Source organism: Triplophysa rosa, linkage group LG6 (assembly GCF_024868665.1).
Source record: "Triplophysa rosa linkage group LG6, Trosa_1v2, whole genome shotgun sequence".
NCBI classification, from domain to species: Eukaryota; Metazoa; Chordata; class Actinopteri; order Cypriniformes; family Nemacheilidae; genus Triplophysa; species Triplophysa rosa.
Window position 1 is genome coordinate 7,474,947 of NC_079895.1, and position 21,808 is coordinate 7,496,754.

The 21,808-nt window shown below is 38.4% G+C and overlaps 1 protein-coding gene across 5 annotated transcripts in view; it reads right to left on the reverse strand.

The window, feature by feature from the left end:
• Nucleotides 1–21,808, reverse strand: part of lrp1bb (low density lipoprotein receptor-related protein 1Bb) — a 248,639-nt gene that overhangs the window by 109,281 nt on the left and 117,550 nt on the right. For all 5 annotated transcript variants that reach the window (XM_057335506.1, XM_057335505.1, XM_057335504.1 and 2 more), the window contains 10 exons: nucleotides 19,259–19,445; nucleotides 18,024–18,167; nucleotides 14,935–15,171; nucleotides 14,586–14,766; nucleotides 8,622–8,841; nucleotides 8,170–8,359; nucleotides 6,218–6,340; nucleotides 5,909–6,049; nucleotides 3,177–3,302; nucleotides 1,565–1,681 (listed from right to left, as the gene is read on the reverse strand). In XM_057335506.1, coding sequence (XP_057191489.1) covers nucleotides 1,565–1,681; nucleotides 3,177–3,302; nucleotides 5,909–6,049; nucleotides 6,218–6,340; nucleotides 8,170–8,359; nucleotides 8,622–8,841; nucleotides 14,586–14,766; nucleotides 14,935–15,171; nucleotides 18,024–18,167; nucleotides 19,259–19,445 — 1,666 coding nt within the window. The remainder of the gene's footprint in view (nucleotides 1–1,564; nucleotides 1,682–3,176; nucleotides 3,303–5,908; nucleotides 6,050–6,217; nucleotides 6,341–8,169; nucleotides 8,360–8,621; nucleotides 8,842–14,585; nucleotides 14,767–14,934; nucleotides 15,172–18,023; nucleotides 18,168–19,258; nucleotides 19,446–21,808) is intronic.

The following is a 21,808-nucleotide window of genomic DNA, read 5'->3' on the forward strand; positions in this document are numbered from 1 at the left end:
TGCACTGTGGATTTTTACTACAAGAAAAGAGAGGATCCTTGCAAAATGGAATGCGGCACAATAAACGTTTTACCTCGATTATTTTGTTTTTGTAATTGCTGAAGGCCAAAATTGACGATTACGATTAATTTTCGATTAATTGCACAGCCCTACAGCAAAGTGCTACTTTAACGCAAACTATGTTCAACTAAAGGCATTTTTCATGCAAATATGAAAATTATTTCATCCTTTACTCACTCTCATGTCATTTCAAACCTGTTTGACTTTCTTATGCAGAACACATAAATAAATATTTTAAAAACAACATTGGATCCCATTGACTTCCATTCCATGGACCCAAAACCACAGAGACATTTCTCAAATCTTCTGTGATCCACAGACAAAAAGAATCATATACAGGTTTTAAACGACATAAGGGTAAATAGACAGTGACATAATTTTAATTTTGAAGTGAACTATTCCTTTAACCAATGACCCTGCCCCAAACTCAAACTATTAGTTACTATATTAGGCTGGTCGATATGCTCAAACAAATAAAGTGTTTTATTGTCTTCTTTCATGAATACATATGAGAAACAGCTAGCTTTCGACTAAAATAGCTTGTGCATGAAGAGGCCCTTCAGAGGAATAACTGCATTACAATTCAATCTCTCCATTTACATTCTGTTTTGAATAGTCAATTCACTGTGGGTGTTCACAGTGGTAACTTTTCAGAGTCATTTCCTCTCAACGCCCTGTGTCATTACCTTTAGTCTGCTTTCAGGGTCTGGGATGTGGTTATGGAGAGCTTTTAACATCAGAGAATCTCTGATTTGTATTACGGCTGCACTCCTAAAAGCTCCCGCATCCAAGTTTAATTCCCATTTACTTTCTGCATCTACAAGCACACACCCGGCGGCTGGAGATATGTGCTCGGTTAAGATGTTCTGAACGTTGAATCGCAGCTGTCCGTGACAGAAAAATACAAAATGAGCGAGTTGCAAAGACATTTCTACAAAAATGATTCCACTGCTTAGAGCCAGTAGGCCTACTCGGACAGACGTGTTTTTTGAAAACAGCCTGCATTTACATTGATTTATAAGCCGAACAGCACCTGAACTGACTGTGTTTTTATGATACCTGCCCACAACAAACATGGCACATTAAGTTTTATTACTAGTTTTGTTTACAATATGTTTCATCATGCAACCAAATCTGGCACCAACCAGTTTTTCTTGCTTGTTATTTATACACTTTGATCCTTTGAGAGCCTTTGTGCTGAAACTTCAACGAGAACCGTTTTGCAGTAACAACATCTGTTTTTGTCCCCAGAACAAGGCTGCATGCTTTTGTTGTTGGTTATTTTTGGGTAAAGTTAACATTCACAAAACAATCATTCTTAAAAGATTTATATAGGTAAAACATTAGTTCTTGGTTTGAGACCACCAGGTTCTTATCCAGAACCACACTTTATTTTTTTTAGGAAGAGGATGCCAAAACAGAGCTGGGTTTATGTTGTCATCACTGATACATTTACTGGTAACACCACAGACAACTTCACCTCAAAACACCCGCAGTGACTCACCACAGGAAGTGGACTCGTCCGACATGTCTCCACAATCATCATCCTGATCACAGCGCCAAGCCTCAGGTACACAGCGACCGTTACCACAGGTGAACTGACCGGCCCGGCACGGCTGAGCTACAAATAAAATGATAAAGCAAAGAAAATTTACAATCTTTAAAGGTCCAGTATATAACATTTCAGCATCTAGGGGTAAGGTTGCAAATTGCAACCAACGACTCGCTCCACCCCTCCCCCTGCCATTTCGAAGCACTACGGTGGCTGACGCGTTCTGTAGAGCAGTTTGTCCGTTTAGGGCTACTGTAGAAACAACATGGCAAATTTCCTGCAAGGGGACCTGTGGTGAGATAGAAATAGCTCATTCTAGGGTAATAAAAACATAACGCTTCATTATGTAAGGTCTTTATACACCTCTGAAGACATAGTTATGTATATTATATTGCATTTCTGTCAACAGATCCTCCAAAAAATTACACACATCACCTTTAACAGAAAAATGCCGTTAAGGTTAACATTTTATCAATAATTGCATTTCCAGGGAATTTAACCTATGACCTTGACACTGTTAGGTAACAGTAAAATAGTTCCATATCACTGCTGTCCTTCTGAAACCTTATATTTCCATATTTCGTGATTACATTTTTTTTTACCATAAATCATTATTATTAGTCACCCTTTATGTTTGTCACTGGGTTTTGCAAATATTTAACCAATAAAAAATATTAAAATGTGCTTGTCAAGTTTGACAACACAGTATTTAATAATTTAGGGTTAGGGTTAGTTTATTACATTTCCTGAGAAACAGCAAATTTGTACATCTGAGGTTTCGGAAAGACAGCGACGATATGAACATAGAGCACAGTTTTTGATTCATAACCATACTATCAACACATCTGTCATTTATTTAATTCTAAATAGCATTTACCTTACATTTAAAGTATGACACTTTAACTATCAGTAACCACCAGGCCCTTACTTTCTCCAATGCATACTGATCAAAATTTGATTGATACACCGGGATCAGGGATCACTCATAGCCAGTTCAACTGCTTCATTAGAAACATTAAATATTAATCACGTGAACTTGTGCTGTCAGTTTAGGCTCCTTTAAGATTCAGTACAATGGCTTGTGCTCCACTTTGCTTTAACAGCTTTTGCAAAGTCAACAAAGGCTTGAGCTTTCTCCGGCTGGAGGGTCAGCTTTATCAGAGACATGTCGGACCACTGACTGCATTTATCACATCTGTTCTTCCTCTCCATTGATCTAACAGCACTTAAACCAGCTGTAGAGTGTTACTCCTGGAAACAGGCCAGGTGTTACTCTAGTATGTAAAAAAGGAAAAAGTGACTGTGATTTGCATTCTATAGTGAGAAAATACAGTTCAGTGCACAGTGGTTACAGTACAAGTTGAAAACATTCATTATATACGCTTTAAAGAAAGTGCACACTGTTACCTTCTGCAATATTAAAGAGAAGCTAAATTGAATTCATATCAGACTCTGTATATCACAAAATTAAAAACACTTCAATGGGATGTGAACTTTCGCAAATGGTAGGTGCATGTATTAGCGAGAAAATCTGTTTAATATGTATGAGGGGATAAAGCTCTACCTGAGCATGTTTTATTAGACTCGTCCTCATTATCTCCACAGTCATTGGATCCATCACACAGCCACCTCTTGGGTATGCAACGGTTACTGGGGCACTTGAACTGATCAACCGGGCAAGTGTGGTTAGCTGAAAGAAACGATGAAAGCAAAACTATTCAGTGCATGTAAATGAGGGAATATTTTGCTTAAAAAGAGAATAACTTTTATCAAAAGTGTTCATCTTTACACGTTACTATTTATTTTAACTGAAAAGAAATGAACATGCACATACACTATAATTGTCTGAAATCCTTTTCTTAAAGGGATAGTTCACGCAAAAATGATTTTTTTCATCATTTATAAGCCAGATATTATGAAGAATGTTGGTGACCGAACAACATTTTCCCCATTGACCTCAATTGTATAGACACAAACTGACTCAAAATATCTTCTTTTGTGTTTTACAGAGTCATAGAGAGGTTTTAAATGACATAAGGATAAATAAATGATGACAGTATTTTTTATTGGGTGGACTATACCTTTAAAGAAGACCAAATCCCAAGCACTGTACCACAGTTACAACCGACCCCAGTCTACCCTACAAGTTATCTCTAGGAGTCAAACAAAGCATTCGTGAGCTTGCGATACATAACTGCATTTTTTGTGCATGTTTTGTTATATTGCCGACAGCCCGACATACATATAGTATAAGTGAGTTTATATGCATAATACCCTGCGTTTGTTTTGACACAGCACTTTTCAGCGTGCTATTCATCTATTCTCCCGAGCTGGCTTCACATTTATCTCAAAATATGTGTTTGCCCTCAGGCTTTCGAGTTTATTTAAAGTAGTGCCTGTGCTTTTCTCTACAATTTGCTCTATTTAATAATAGAACCTGCCATTACTCATAGGCCGGAATACTCTGCGCATCCCCAACAGACAATGACTAACAGATGAAATGGAAAAGCGTATTCAAGTGGGATCAAGCAGTAAAGTTTCAGCCGTGTTAAACTACAGGACATCCCAACATACAGTAGATGAAAATTGATTTTGCAATTCTGATAATTCTGGCAGAACATCACATTAAAGTATTTCTTGTGGTGAAAAATGACTCAAGCCTCCGGCGGTTTAACATGGTGCTTATCTTATCGATTCGCTCATGAGCAGACTGTGCAGTGGGAAGCGGTGTGTAGGAGAATATACTGATGCCATCTTTTATTCCATGTGTTACCGCGCTCGGGATTTCCCACAGATATCAATTAGCAACTTGTTAATTCTATGCAAACTGAATGCGTTTGGCAGATGCCTTATCCAAGCAAAGCATCTGATAAGTACTTATTACAAGGCTCTTGGGAACACTCGATTTTAGATGGTCGACTGTGGCATTGAGGAGTCAAATACTTTGGAATAATGACTGCTAAAAATTATTTTGGACTGTGGGCAAAGACAACATCTCAGTTCAACGCTCATGCGTCTCATATAACTCTAAAGATATAATGCCACAAACTGACTGTAATAAAAATATTTATATTCTTTTATAGTAATTTTGAACATAGTTTTTGAATTTTTCTCTCTCTGTGTTAATCAGAACAAAGAAATTTATACAGATTTTAGGGGTGCAACGGATCAAAAAACTCACGGTTCGGATCGTTTCTCGGATCAGAGTCACGGATCGGATAATTTTTCGGATCAGCAAAAAAAAAACAAAGACAAGACAAATAAACATAAGTTTTGTCTTTTTGTTTATTAACTCTTTTAAATTATTAAATTAAAACATATAAAATCAACTTCGCAATCTTTTCGCTGAAGTGGGTGCGCGACGGGATGTCGTAACGTGGCTCAAGCACTTTCAGCATGTGTTTAAAGCCCTCGTTTTGCACAACCGAATATGGCCTCATGTCGGCACCTATAAACACACCGATAGCGTTTGTGATGGCTTTAGCCCGGTCTGATTGTGCAACAAGGGGCTGCTTAAATGCCGCGGTGATAAGCGGTTGTTGAGCAGCCTTCGTTTTCACTCCTGTCAGTGAAACACCGGGGTGATGTCGCTTCAAATGCGTGGCCATGCTTGATGTGTTTCCACTGTCATATGTCTTTCTTGTGCCACAGTGCCTACACACCGTCACGGTTTTATCCACTAACCTCTTTCCTTCATCATTATATTTGACATGGAAGCCAAAATGCTCCCATACAGGGGATTTAAATGACGCGGGGCGTTCAAGCTCCTCCGTTCCGCGGAGCATAAATCAATCCGCGGATCACGTGTGTGCCAAACCGAAGATATTGATCCGAACGGATCACGGATCAATGATGATCCGTTGCACCACTAACAGATTTGGAACAACTTGAGGGTGAGTAATTGATTTAAAAATCTATAATTTGTAATATTGGGCTGACTATTTTTCTTGGCAGAATCTTGAAGGTTATCGAAGTAAGATGATAAAACAGTTTCAACTCCAATCAATATAACAAGTCCACGTATTTGTTGTTTTGGAAACAAGCCATGTGATAAGCAGGAAAACATCAAGTCGGCTAGACATTATCACAAAATATCCTTCCCTGAGAACCAACCCCTTGATTGTTGCTGGTAATATTCTTTAAATGTATTGATTCCAAAACAGAATGTAAAAAATCGTGTATATAATCCTTTCATAATAAAATATAAACAAAAAGGTCTGTTTTGAGAGATACATCACAGAAATAAATGACAGGGTGAACATGCCTAAACGATGCGGCTGGTGTCAGGGGACTTACAGCATATGTGCGGCTCCTCATCACTGCCGTCTAAACAGTCATCATCTCCATCGCAAATCCAATTGGCTTGTATGCAGCGCCAGTTCTTGCATTGAAACTCATCGTTTCCGCATCGCTTGGGCTCCTCCTGGCCTGCAGGGTCTACAGTAAAGAATTCATTGAAAGAAATTAATAAAAAAGAATAATTCAATACTATTACCCAGTACTTGTAAAGATAACGTTCCCCAATCCGGAGAGAAACATTTGATTCTATTTTTGTTTTTATTGACTCATTTCATTAATTAAATGAATGGGATTGAAAGGGCCTACCAGAGCATGTGACATTATTTTTGTCCAGGTGCTGGTTGTCGGCACACGCGCACACTCGGCCTCCTGGGACGGCCAAACAGAGGGTACCGCAACCACCATAATTCACCCGGCAGGCATTGTCACCTAAAAAACAAACATAGAACTAAACAACAGATATCTACAAATCTTCCCTCGCACCGCAACTGCCTTTTATGTGTTCATCCCTTTATGGCTTTTAGCAATGTCTCTCCTTGAAGCGGAGAACATAAAGTTCTTCTCCACTGCCCACTCAGAACCAATTTCCTGCTCTTGGGGGATGTCGCGGCTACACGGGGGCATTATTTTTAATCACACGTCAAGTAAATTACGGCAAACATTGGAGAGGAGAGCCATTTGACACTCTTTTCCTTTGGCTGACATAATTCATTGTGTGGGCAATGACACCGACGACGGGGCAGGAAAGGAGAAAAACACAGTTTTGTGAGAAAACTGTCACTTATTAAGTTGAAGCATGGGGACAATAATAAGGTTTCATTTAGAGGGGGGTTGAAAGGCATTGCCTGAACCAATGAGATAAAAACGGTTTTGTAATGGCCAATACAAAGGTGCTCCAAAGAGGGGAGACACAATTAATCTTTTTCACGACAAGCACCAAGGAGAAATTTCTGTTCTGTTGAGAACATTGATTGTCAAAACAGGCCGTATTTTTGGGACGGGAACATCCTGAAGGAACCCTGCGTGACATAACTGGAGTTCTCCCCCTGTGGCGAAGCTAGCGTATCTTGATGTTAAAATGCTTGTAAGCTCGAGACGAAAGCATTTAAAATAGAATATGAATTTGCCAGCATCATCACGTTCAGAGAAAGCACGAGTCTTCTCTGACAAGTAGAGCTCTTTTCCCTCAGGTGAGCAAGAGATGAAACACGCGGGAGCTGCGCACACGACTGCTCGTCTGCCTGCGCGAGAGCCCCGCTGGGCAGCATCCCTCCCTCTGTCGTGTTGTGACTGGCACTTATGAGCGGGAATGACAGTAATCATCCGCTCTGCCTCAGACATCCATACAGAGTTAAACATTGTAAACAGAGCGTTAGCCTTGACTTCACCTGATTAAACCCACCCACTCAACAGCACGGCTTCAGCTCTATAGTCTGGTTTTTAATGCAAGTTAAAACCATGAAATTTTGTAATTGCTGTGTTGTGTAACAAATATAATTTATCATCTTCTGAGGGAATGCACTTGCAGCAGGGTCGTGCAGAATCGTAATTGAATTGAGAATTTTCAGTTAAAGGGATAGTTCACCCAAAAATGAAAATTCTTTCATCATTTACTCACCCTCTTGTCATTCTAAACCTGTAAGACTTAATTTCTTCTGCAGAACACAAAAAAAGATATTTTGAAGAATGTCGATAACCAAAAAACGTTAGTCCCCATTGATTTTATTGTATGGACACAAAAAGGTTTGCTGTTACCAACATTTTTCTAAATATGTATTTTGTTTTCTGCAAAAGAAAGAAAGTCATACAGGTTTTAAATGACAAGAGGGTGAGTGAATCATGACAGATTTGGGGTGAACGTTCGTTCAAAAATATGATTTTGTCATTATTTACTCTTTGGGTGAACTGCCCCTTTAAGAATGTAGAATTGATGCATATTACTGATGTGTGTAGTTTTTAAAACTTCTTTTATGCATCATTTACCTAAAAGTTTACAAAATGAAGCTGGCATAAAGCCCAAAAACATTACACAGACGTTATCTGCTCTCACCCACTGTGTTATGTCTTCAACAGTGCTTTTCAGAAAATGTATTATCCTGTGGTACACGACTCGATTGTAAACACAATGTATGAATTAAAAGCGAGCCAATTCTTGAATTCTTGAATTTCGCCCAAACGCGTTACACTCAGGAAACAGAATTAAGGAAAATGTGATTATCAAATAAAAATATGACTAATGTGTCATTCTGCAGTCTTACCCAGCTGGCTTTGTGCATCATATACTCTGAGCCCAAAGAGAGGCGGCCGCTCACTCCTGAGCAGAGAGACTTCACCAGAGACCAGATCCAGCTGGAAGATGGAGGCGTTCATATACTCCGTCCAGAAGATGGAATTCTGGTACTGAGCGATCCCAAAAGGGTGATTAAGTTCTCTGCCACTGTACACAACCTAGATTGCAAGAGAAAATGACCATACACTGTTGTGACAATTGTGGAAGTAAATAAACAATTTCCATTGCTTTTCGTGTCTTTTTTTTTTAAAGGAGAGAAAAAGCGCAAAGGAGATCTCATACAGCAGATAGCATTGGGATGAATTGCCTAGAGTGAATGAACAATGAAATGTGTCCTGTACACACCTCATCTGCCATTGATCGAACAAAAACATAGTCACACACGTTGGTTGAGATATGAAGTAACCACAATAAACGTACCATTCTGCCAGTGCCATTGAGGTAGATTCTCTCAATGTGATCATAATAAGCATCGCACCAGTACATGGTACTGGTCCCGTGATCCAGAGTGAGTCCATTGGGCCAGAGCATGTTAGATGTGACAAATATTTTCCGGTTAGAGCCATCCATCCACGCTTTCTCTATCCTCCCGATGCTGTCATTTACTTCATCTTCTTCCCAATCAGTCCAGTACATCCAGCTGCAACAAAACCAGAACACAGTCAGTCTAAAGCATGAATCTATGGAAGCATATTGGTAGCAATTATCAAATTGAAATGCAATTTGCAAAATGGCAATGCAGTATGTAAAATGACAATGCATTTATGTCTTTAAATATACATTTAAAATAACATATGTTTATGTTTACGTATATTTGGCAATGGTAATGTTTACGTATATTTGTGCATAATCTCTCCCCACTGCCTCAAGCACGAAAGTACCACAGTACAGACGTGTACTTGGGTTTTTCCACATGGATGGGTCGTGTTTGGGCTATACAGTCTCACAAAACGAACATTTCTGAATGATTGTGTGAAGATATTGTGACTAAACAACACTCAAAATACAGAATGTGTTCATGATGAAAACGCGTCTGCACACGTATGAGAAAGTCTACAATGAGACATTCAGCATAGCGAGCTCACCACCTAATAAGGCAGAGAATTTTCTGCGAGATGTTCTAACAATGTATCTACTAGTTCTATCGTCTACAGACACCTAATAATCTTAAGAAACACTTCACATCACCGCACGTACACCTGGCTCCACCTTCACACAATGATGCCGTATCGGGGAGGGGGGCGTGGCCAGCTCGAAATGCATTTTCAAGTCCAGATTGAATTTTGCAACACTCAGCGAGCTGTGTAATGAAAATGCAATCCAAAATGTTCAACCCGTGAATGTTAATGCACTATTAGGGAAAATAACATTTGAATGATCATTTTGCAACAGTTTTGCTTGGCTATCGTCGCTGTCGGGCGGAAACCTCCTATGTCCAAATTTGGTCAATTTCATATTTTTTCACAAATCGATGCTATTGGTCAGTCCCCATGTGGGTCTGTTATTTTTACAAATTATTAACCAATCTAAAGTGTTGAAAATAGCTTGAGAGCAAATCTCTTAACTCCATTGGACACTTCAGCTGTCTGAGAAGTCTCGTAACTCCACCTCTTCTTCACTCCACGGGAGCTTCTCGGCATTACATCTCCTGATTGAAAGTTTTTTAGACAATAACGAGTGAAAATAGTTAGGTTAGATACGTTTGAGTAGGTCTGTTTTGTTAAAAATCGATAGCTGTAATGCTTCGGTGCAGAAGGAAGTCCGTGAGCCACGAAGGTAAATTTGCGAGCAGATTCGGCTAATGTCTAAAACAGTCATTTTTACAGCAAAGCAATGGATGAATAAATAAAGCAAATACATTGAAGATTGTAAGGAAACACGTAGGGAATTGTTTCTAGGGCCATGTTAACAAACTACACATATAATGTGCAAACAATTTTTGCTAAATAATTTCTGTGCTAAAACATCACAGACTCTACATGCAAATTAACAACACCGTCAGCAGGCACAATTCACTCATAGTGAAATCCCATTGGCTAAATGAACACTACAAAGGAAACTTTGAAAAACTTTTCTAAACATTTTCTTGTCAGCGTTGAGGATCCACAGAAGTAAATTTGCGCGTCAACATGAACTCTCAATGGGTTAGTGATATTTGAAAAGTGATTGGGTCAACATTCTGACATGATCCACTCTATTGTAAGTGCGCTTAAGGGATTTGTTGCCTCTGAGTAAGACTCAGCGTTGAACGTCGGCTTTTCTGTCTCATTAATGATAGAAGCCTTTGCTTTATGTGCACAACATAAAACAGAATGGGTTAGAGGGTGAATTAAGAACTCCCTGTCCCAATGTGTTAGCTGCGTGACCCTATGAATTATTCAAAAACAGCATGCTCCTGCACAACAGTGAGTCTCATCCCGCACTGTTCGAAATGTAACAACACACTGCGATCTATTGAAAATGAGCGAGGATTACATAAGTACTCTTACAAATCATAGTCAGCTGCCTGGCTGGCCATTATGTACATAGGCAGGTGCCTTTTAAAGCAGCATCTGAGAGCATAAAATATATAGCAGACACAAATGTTGGATAATACATTATTATGATTTAAAAGGAAGAATAATTAAGCTGGGGTTAGGATGGCACCTGCGATGCATTAAAGGGACAGTTCACCCAAAAATGAAAAAAATCTTTCATCATTTACTCACCCTCGTGTCATTCCAAACCTGTATGATGTGTTTGCTTCTGCAGAACACAAAAGAAGACATTCTGAAGAATTTTGGTACCCAAACAACACTGAACCCCATTGACTTCCATTGTATGGACACAAAACCAATGAGACATTTCTTAAAACATCTTATTTTGTGTTCCACAGAAGAAAGAGTCATACACATGTATTGAACAACATAATGGTGAATATAATGGTGAAAATTTTGGAAAAAAGCAGAGAGAGAGAGAGAGAGAGAGAGAGAGAGAGGCGATTGAAGGCTTCATTAATTCCTTAAACTGGAGCATCTAAGTTAGAACAATAAGGAGTTTATTACACTATGGAGTTTATGGACTATGTATCCGTAAGAGTTCACAAAATCGGTTTAAACCCGCTGAAAACGCCACTGTGGGCAGAGTTAGACATCTGCTCCTGGGTAGGTATGTACAGCACAGCAAAGAAGAGAAAGTGGAGATAAAGAACACGAAACAAATGAATAGACACAGACAAAGATTGTGAAAGTTCAAATGACAGAACACGAGATACAGAATGGGAGAAAAGAGTTATTGGGCCAAGGTCAATCTTATCATGCTAGCACAGATTGTATGTGGCACAAACACAGAGATGTACTGTATATGGGGAAGGAAGATAAAGAAATCCGGACAAGAGGGAGTTATTTCAGCAGGGAATCCCATCCAGAGGACAAGATAAAGATCAACATGCCACCTGCTCCCCTGATAGACAGCCAACCACCTAATGATGGGCACTAACCCCATTTCTATAAATAAGCCCATCTAGGCAGGTCACAATAACAATCTAAACACAAATTTGTTTTAGGGAAGAACCGTAAAAATATAAATAAAATAAAGGCTCCCCACGTGTTTTTAGATCTAGTGGATTTGAGAAATCATGTTTCTTAGAAATTTTATTACATTTGGTCCAAACACAGGACTTGATGTTCAGTAATTAAGCTATAGCAGAGGACTCGTTTTTTATTTTTATAAAAAATATTTGCACAACATTTATCTTCAACAAATGTAATAATCTGACATATAGCTTGTTCGTAATATAAAGTTCAGACTATTTTTTACAAAGATTTAAAGGAAAAACTTTCCTATGCTCTTGAAATCTAGTTAAGAGGATGAGGCTAATGTGTTTACACATAACAGAGTTTTGAGACACTGCTTATACATCACACCTTGCTTGTTAAAGTAAACAACATGAGGAAAAAAGCACTTTCTTGGTTCAGAAAGGCAAACATGGAAATTACTCACTGGGGTGTCATGCTGAGTTTCCCAACGTCTTAACTCAGATGACTCTGTTGCTTTCTCTAATAGGACCAAAACACGACATAAAGGCTTTCACTGCTATGGTAACACTGACTCTGCATGTCAATCATAGCTAGTAGCTAATATTTATAATATAGTACCTAATATCGGATATTTAAACTGCAGTGATACAGTAAGTCACATTTAAACAGCACAACCTATACATGCAAATAAAAAGTGAACTCGCTCTATGTTGGGCCAAAATGAAGTGGCTTTATATTGGAGTAAAATTGGAGTCACTCTCTGATGGACAAAAGTGAATTCACTCTATAAAATAAAGTAATATTATATTTGGTTAAATTAAGTTATTTTATGATGGACAAAAGAGAAGTCACTCCCTATTGGACAAAAGTCACTCTACAGTATGTTGGGCAAAAGTGAAGTCACTCTATGTTAGACTGAAGTGAAGTCACTCTATATTGGGCAAAATCCAAGTCACTCTATGTTAGAAAAAAGTGAAGTCACTCTATATTGGACAAAAGCGAAGTCACTCTATATTGGGCATGAGTGATGTCTATCTATTTTGTGTAAAAGTGAAGTCACTCTATGTTGGGTAAAAGTGAAGTCACTCTATGTTAGACAAAAGTGATGTCATTCTATAATGGACAAAAGTGAAGTAACTATGTTGGGCAAAAGTGACGTCACTCTATATTGGGTAAAATTGAAGTCACTCTATTGTGGATAAGAGTGAAGTCGCTCTATATTGGGTAGAAGGGAAGTCACTCTATTGTGGATAAAAGTGATGTCACTCTATGTTGGGTTAAAGTGAAGTCACCATATATTTGGTAAAAGGGAAGTCACTCTATGTTGGGTAAAAGTGAAGTCACTCTATGTTGGGTAAAAGTGAAGTCACTCTTTATTAGACAAAGTGAACTCACTCTATGTTGGGCAAAAGTAAAGACACTCTACATTATATTGGGGAAAAGTGAAATCACTTTATTTTGGAAAAAAATGAAGTCTGTAGTGCAAAAGTAGAGTGACTCTATACTGGTCAAAGTTCACAGACTCGATCCTCTTATGCCTTCTTAAACAGGTCAAACATGTACATATTTCCCAAACTTCTACCATTCACCTTACATTTTTCGTTAAAGTCTTGTTCACTTTTTTGACTGGCTGTCAAAACAGGACATGTAAATAACATGTCTGAAAAGGAAGACGCTCTGCCTTTCATGCCCTGTCAGAGAGCTTGATGCAAAAAGCTTTAGCTTTCAACATTAAAAAAATATAGTGTCAAGCAGCCTGCGTGACGCCTTCAGAGCAGGCAGTTGAGAGGAGGGTGTTTTTAATGCAGATTTTAATCTTTTCCACACCACTGAAGTTACCCCATCGGGACTGACACACAGTTGTGACTGAAAGATGAGGTGGCGCTTCTGCGTGTTACTCTCACAAACATATAGCATTTGGGATTGGCTGTCGATGAACTCTCAAAAGGACAATTTCTAGCTTCTTGTCATTGTCCTTTGCATATGTTATTGCTACGGCTGCCGTTTAAGATACATTAGCTTCATTAAATGCAAGAGAGAGTTGCATAAATTGTACAAGCGTGAGGTCTGAGCAATGAATATAATTATGGCTCTGAGCAAATGAACCCATTGTGTCTGGAAATAATGAAACCGTTCTGCACTTTCCTCTCTTCAAATTATTCAGTAATCAACACTTCTTCAGTTCCCTAAAGACGGCAAAATCTATTCCGACTTGTATTAATTAGTTAATGATAAGTGCACACTTTCAAACAAGACATTTATTTACAAAGATTTTTAAAGAAAAAGCGAAAAGCACTCAAAGCACCCGTAACACACAGGTTGTAGCGTAAAAGATTATTAACCAATCAGCATTTCTGTTCCACTGATTAAAAGTGCCGGGGTGCTGAGAGCGAGCGGGTGCTGTGATTGGATCTGAGAAGCAGTGAGAGGTTGCTTCCTTATTGCAGTATCTCCAGTCCTTCAGTTCCCAGGCTGGCTGCGCCTCCTCAGGATTCATGAGCTACTCTCGCATCCACGGAGGGTGATAATGAGATTGGCTCCAGGCCATCAAACTCACCTTTTACTGCCTCTGCCATGTCAGCTTACAGCAACACACACAGATGGAGACGTGCTTGGACGGACGTCTGCACTTTTCGCTACTTTGTGTGTACGATTGCAATCGCCCAAATCGTGTCTGGGGCTATGTAAACAAATTTTAGTAAATAAAATGTATTAAGGATGGTTCCTTCAGGCTGTGAGAGCACCGAGTACAGCTCATCATGGCCATACCCACACTAGTTAGTGTACATCATGTAAAAGTGTGCATAAGAGGAGCAAGTTTGTATGTCTCTTTTATTCCACACTATTTTAGGGCTCTCTACTATACCTGTTCACAGGATCCACCACTATGGCTCTGGGGTGAGACATCTCTCCTTCCAAAAGAGTTTTCCTGGTTTCCAATGCCCTCTCCAGCCTGGCCACGCTGATGGTTTTCCTGTAGCCATCATTGGTCCAGTAAAGATTATTCCCAATCCAGTCCACTGATATTCCCTCCACATTGTCGAGATCTGTAAAGGCACATCAAGCATGTCATTCTACCAATTTTAATATTTACAATCATCTGTCATGTTTTAATTCATAGACACGTGCAGTTTATCTCACTTTGGCACCTGGTTTGCTTTATATATCAACAACACTGAAAAACCAAATACCATGACTATACAAACACTAATCACCATCTTTGAGAATAGTTCCGCGGCTGCTTCCATCAACTTTCTGCCGGCCAATCAGAAAGCTTGTAGTGTCGGCGAAGTATATGTTTCCGGTTAGAGCGTGATAGTCAAGGGCTCTCGGGTTCACCAGGTCCTCAATCGGAACCATGTGCTCATTGGTAGACTTCACATTCATATCCAGGCCACGGATTATGCCGGGTCGCCCTTTTCCATAGAAGAGGAAAAGATCTTTCTTGGGTTCTGCAAAAGCACGGATAGAAAGTGTTCACGTTTATGTTTCACAAGCCATTTTAAGTCATTTAATGTCTCCATTTAGCTTATGTTGACATTTTTATTTGACATATAAATCATTCCCGTATTTCTTTTTATTCAGTTTACCCCTTGGCATGACAAAGTTCATGAGTTTTTCTTGAGAAACTCTCTGTTTATTTCCGTGGCTCAATGTACTGTACTGTATACACGTTCTCTTGTCATTTCAGTTGATAACAGACTTGTAAGTTCTACTTCCCGCTGTCTAAAAGACAATTTAAGCAAACAGTGGCACAGGTTAGCCCCATTAACGCCCCTTGTTGGTCTTATTTGTGTAAAGTTTGACCCTAAATACTATTTGTAATGATGTACAAAGCCAAACATTGGCACAGACATGCTCACTAACTTACAGAAATGACTGAAGCAATCAACCCCACTTAGCATCCCCGAGCTAAAATTATCTTGATTGAGAGGATTAATTTGTCAGGCTCCAGCAATGATACTTTTGCTCATTGGGACTTTGTTTGAACAATAAATCTCCTGTTGTCAGATTAAAAAAGAAGCACAACAGTAGCCGAGGTTATCCGTGGGTTTGCTCATTTAAATTAGCCTCTAGTCACATTGGGAATAACACCAAGGGTGGCCCGTTTTGTCTGTTAACCAGTATGCTGAAAGAAGGCGAGGATTCTGAGTAAAGAAAGGGACCTCGGCTCAGCCAGATGAGCTTCACTTTAATTTATCATCCGATTGGGAGAGTTCCATTAGCTTGAAGACAATTAAGAGCTTTGAGATCTAGATATCAAACAACACAGGGACCGTTGTGTAAAGCAAGACAGAGTTGTTTAGCATTGCTTCTCATCAGACGGAAAGTCGGAGGATAATGGGTAAAAAGCTCGATGGAGCCATTTAAAGCAGTCAAAATTGGGTATGTTTTTGCCTTTTCACAAAAAAGTCCTATATTAGGAATTGTATCATTTAGTTATCATGTACTGTATATAGTTAAAAGGGATAGGTACCCCCAAAAATAAATTAAATTATTCATTTTTATTATTTTATTTCTTTTATTCACCCCAATGTCACTCCAAACCTATATTACTTTTTTCTTCTGAAGAACACAAAAGAGGGTATTTTGAAGAATGTTGGTAACTGAATAACATCGGACCCCATTGACTTCCAGACACAAAACCAGCATGACATTTCTCAAAATATCTTATTTTGTGTTCAACAGAAGAAAGAGTCATATTCACATAAAATAAAATGTATAAAAACAGAATTTTTATTTTTGGGTGAACAATCCATTGAATCTCATTTAGTTTAGGCTACCATGCAGAATCTGCTAAATATTAATAATTTTTTTTGGGGGGGTGATAAAAATGGTTTATTCTGACATAAATGAGTTCCGTAAAGTATTAACATCACATTTACAGTGCATATATTCCACACAACAGCACAAATAACAATAATAATCATCATAATTAAATTGAGTAATTTCACAAAGCTTGATCCTAATAGTGTTGTGTGCAAGGTTACCTGGATCATCATTTTGTTTTGTCCAACAAAAATACAAATTTCCAATAATTTCCAATTATTAACATTTAGCAGATTCTGAAAGATGCACGCAAACTCATGACCGCAACTCCCTCTATATACAGTATATACAGTACATGTATCAGTGTCATCTGGCGCACGTGACTGGCCCGGTTTGTTGATCGGTCAGGCTAGTGGCTAATAATATAACTATTCATACTTTATTTAATTTATATTCATATAATTTGTTCTTAATGTTTGATTGTTTAATAATTGTATTAAATAAACAAGTTGTTGAATTTTATTATATGTTAATTTTATTAAACAGCCTTAAAAATTTGTAGAATTTTAATGAAATATTACTTTTATTAAATAAAATAAACAATTCATTGAATGGGTTGTTTAACTTTGTCGCATTTAAGATTAGCCAAGTAACAGTTCTTCTACTGATAATCCAACATAATACTGGCTATAAACTTTTAACTTGGTAGCTAATGTAATTTACTTGTTATGTCTTTTGCTTGTAATCAGAAATAATGTTCAGGGACTAATTTGCAGATGTGCACTGGAAGTTAAGTTTGGGCCTGCAGTAACATTTGTTTATGTTGTTGCTTTGAAACCATACATACAGTAGCATGTTTCAGCAAGCTAATAAAGTGATTCAGTTTACTAGCGTTTAGCTCTTTCACCTCAAGCACTGACCAGAGGAGGGCAGGGAGCAAACATCTGGTCAGACGTATAAATCAGAAGCATCTGAGGATGTTCATTACTGCCATCACTTAATACTAAACTCAGGACTGTCATTAATTGACCCACAGCTTTCATTGTCAACTAAGTAAAATGTCCATTGATCAGGAGACTCCACGTATAGGGAAATGGCAGTAATGGCAGTAATAAATCATTCCATAGGCAGTCAATAAAATAACATCGCAACCACGTGAGCCAATCTCTTTAAGAGTTGATCTCCATCTCTGTCCATCTGAATCAATGCCAAGACCGCCGCAAATGCAAAACCGCTCAATCTTACCGTAATAGCATAACAACACATACATTTCAATTTCCAGCTCCAGATAGCTGACGAGAACCGAATAAACCAAACACATATTCCATCATCATTTCCGCAGGGATGCCGTGACCTTAACTGTCATAATATCGTTGTCTGCATTTTTTATTTCACTTCGGCAGCAGAGAACAAACATGTTTTGATGAATATTTTAAACAACCGACTCTTTGTGAACAACACGTTAGAAAGGGTGTGAAATCCGTCACCCCGACTGCAATGCAAAGCGGAAAAAGAGGCTGAAAGTTTTACTGACTCTTGCAGGACTGCCCGTCACTTCCAAGGATGAATCCGGTTCGACAGCGGCAGCTTCGGGATTTGTAGCTCCCGCTGAGGAGGCAGATGTGAGAGCATCCTCCCGGCTTACTGTAGGGGTCAACCTCACACGCGTGGCCCTTGACTGAGGAGAAGAAACTGGTTTAACATACAAGATATACATGACTGTACGTAGGACTGAATCAACATCCTTGTTGGTCTTGAATCTTTATTTCAACAATATTTCTTCAGATTAGGTTAAGTATAGTTCATTTCCCAATATTTTTAGAAGTAGGAACATTCTTTTACAGGAACGTTGTTCTAGGACCAACAGTGGGTTCATCCAGAAGAGGTCCTAGTTGGTCAACAATAAAAAAAAACTATACTATAGATCATTAATTGATATTACAATATCATTCAAAAGACTGTTTTATATTCTTCACCTTTACATTCCTGCTGGAAAAAAATAGAAACCCAAATCTATTGGTTTCCATTAAAATACCATTATGAACCTTTAGCCATAAAAACCATTACACCATTCCTTCTTGTAGTGTGTTTTGGGAATTATTCCTACAGTAATCTGCCTGTTAACAACCCACCAATAGTTTCCATTAAAACCAACACAATTCCCATTATAACCATTAAATCCATTACATTTTCTATTGTGTTTTGGGCAGGGTTCTCCCCCCTGCTGAAAAAATCAATAGAAACCATTAAAGAAGTTATAATGGTTTTATTGGTTTTAAAGGGATTTGTATTGGTTTAAATGGAAACTGTAATGGTTCTACTGGTATGTGATGGATTCTATTGGTGGGATGTTAAATCCTACTGGAATAACACCCAAAACACATTACAAAAAGGCATTTTGTAATGGTTTTAATGGAAAAAGCTAATGGTTCATAATGGTATTTTATTGCAAACCATTAGAATTTCTGTAATGGTTTCTGTTGGGGTTCTATTGTTTTTTTCAGCAGGGCTATCATGGCAATTTGATTAAACCCATTGAACTCACTTTACAAGAAGGAAAACCTTGTGATAAATATTGTTTATATTTTTAATAATTAAAAATTGTCATAGAAATTATAGAATGTAAATAGAAAATAAGATGATCTGTATTCTTAACAACTTAACAAGAAGCTTACTAAAAGATTTACAGACAGCGATACATAAACCGTTGAATGATATCGGACATCTCGATGTGTTGTTAGGTACAAACAAGCCTAACAAACACTTTACCTTTTGGCTGACTGAGTTTGTGGTAAACCCGTATCGTTTTTGCATTTCCTGTGCTGGTTAGTGTCTCCGGGTCTGTGACATTAAAGCGATTTATACGTAAGACGTCCGCCACCGCTCCACTGGAGGGTTCAGAGCGAATTGCGTACAAGTAGTCCTCAAAGACAGCTAATCCATGCAGGTGGGCCACCTAAAAAAGAAGCATTGGCTATTTTAGGTTGATTAGAAGGCTGGAAGGAACTTAGCCAGGAAAAAATCCCCTCGCAAGAAAAGCAGAACGAAACTGATACACTCACTGGCATCACCCTGTGTTTTCAAGCTGTTATTAGACCCAATTTAACCTGGCACAATCCGCACAATGTTGTGTCTTACATCCCATTTGCTTGGCTAGTATTCACACACATTAAACTGGCAATGAGTAGCATCATTCTGAACGAGACACAATCAACTGATTTCTGTTGGTATGCATTCAGGAGTTCAGGCAGGGTCAGCCAGAGTGCAGGGTCCCCAGGGACACCTCATTCTGTGCTGTTACTGTAGCATACATACTATAAGTCTGCTAGTGATGCCCATGTGACAGGTGCAAACCATGACTGCTGAACCCTATCCATAAATACATGCACACTGGAGTGCACCTCGTTTCATCTAAACCCACAAGAGACAATCCTTTTTTCACTATAAAGCTAAAGCCAAAATAATGTAGTTCAGAATGCTATCGCCATTGAAATTTATAGTCCAGTGCTCAACCTTCCCAGACTGAAAGAAACTTCCAATGAACAATGGTCTCATTTTAAAGCCACGTTTTAAACATTATTGTATTAGATAACATAATATGCATCTTGAAAGAAATGATATTGCGTTTTAATTCTGGTTTTTATTAGAGTTTTGATTCTTAAACAGGCAGGTTTAAGTTGCTTTGTTATGTATTAAGTAAGTTTCCTATTTACAAGTTGTAAACGTGTATATTTTATGCAACTGTACCTGTACATTTACATTAACAATGCACACGTTTACAACTATAATAATGTCTTCAAATACTTCTTAATTTGGAACATTTCATTGTTTTGCTTTTAACTACTTATATTTATTTATAGACAGTTTCAGCAGCAACAAATGTGATATGGCCGCACTTCCAGTAGACCACAGCAAAGAAATACAGTTGAGTAGTTTTAATGTAATTTATTACAATTAAAACAGAATATATTATTATAAAATAAAAATAAAACGAATTATTACAATATAACCAAACACAGACCAGAAGTTAACTTAGGGCCAGTCGCATACACCCAATGGAACAGTCTATAATGTTTTAAAACGTTTCTATGCCATGCTTTCTGCCTATGCTACTTGGTTTCCCTCATTTTAAAGGAGTAGTTCACTTCAAAATTCGCCCATTTTCTCATAGTAGGAACCAAAATTACTATGGAAAGTGAATGGGGACAAATTTTGAAGTGAACTTCTCCTTAAATACCATGTATTTTAAACTTTTCTGTTTTCATGTTTTATATTTATTTTAATTGTTTTTACATGTTTCTTGCATCTCTACTAAAATTTATTTTTTCCAATGCTACTTTTCAACAATGCAAAATTGTAAAAAAAGCACCTTAGAAATTACATTGAATTGTGTTAAAATACTCTTTCGGGGCACTGTCCATCAAATATGATGGTTTACAGTTGACAGCATACCGTATCATCAAATACGGGTGTGCACAGGGCTAGTGTGGTGTGTGTAAGCAATGAACGATCAATGCTTTGAATACAAATAAGGCTTTCTGGATGGGTGCATAAACAGCAAGGTATCATCCTACAATAAGGAACGAGTTAGCAAAATAATGAAGTCCAGAGAAAAGGGAAGTCTTCATGCAGAGCAGAACCTTGCCTTCATTTTCCATGGAAATTAAATGTGTTAGCAACCTCTCAACAATAACCGTGGCTTGCACTTATGAACACTATTAAACAGAGCATCTGCACACACACACACACACACACACGCACACGCACACGCACACGCACACACACACACACACACACACACACACACACACGCACACGCACACGCACACGCACACACACACACACACACGCACAGCACACACACACACACAATGATGTATTCCTTTTTGTACATGGCCTTCTACCCTTTTCTATAAGGAGACAGTCTTTGGGCTGCTTAGCTGAGGTGTACTTTGGAATAATAATGATCCCTAATTACTGTTCTCATAAGTGCACTTCAGGTAAAATATTCCAATGGTAAATGTGTTTCACAGAACCTCACCTCTAACCTGTGTTTTAATTTAGTCTAATGAAGAGCCAGAGAAATCAAAACACAGCTGAAGCCGCACAGATAGCTGGTGGACATAAATGCCATAACCAATTAATACCTGAAATCAATCTGTGTACAACTGTGTAAGTTTCCGGTGTTTCTTATAGCAAGAAGGATATGCAAACTCAGAGCATAGCAACGACATCTTTTAATCCAGGGGTTCCCAAACTCTTCAGTATACCCCCAAAATAACTGTGCCAGGGACTCGAGACCCCCACTATCCTCGGAGG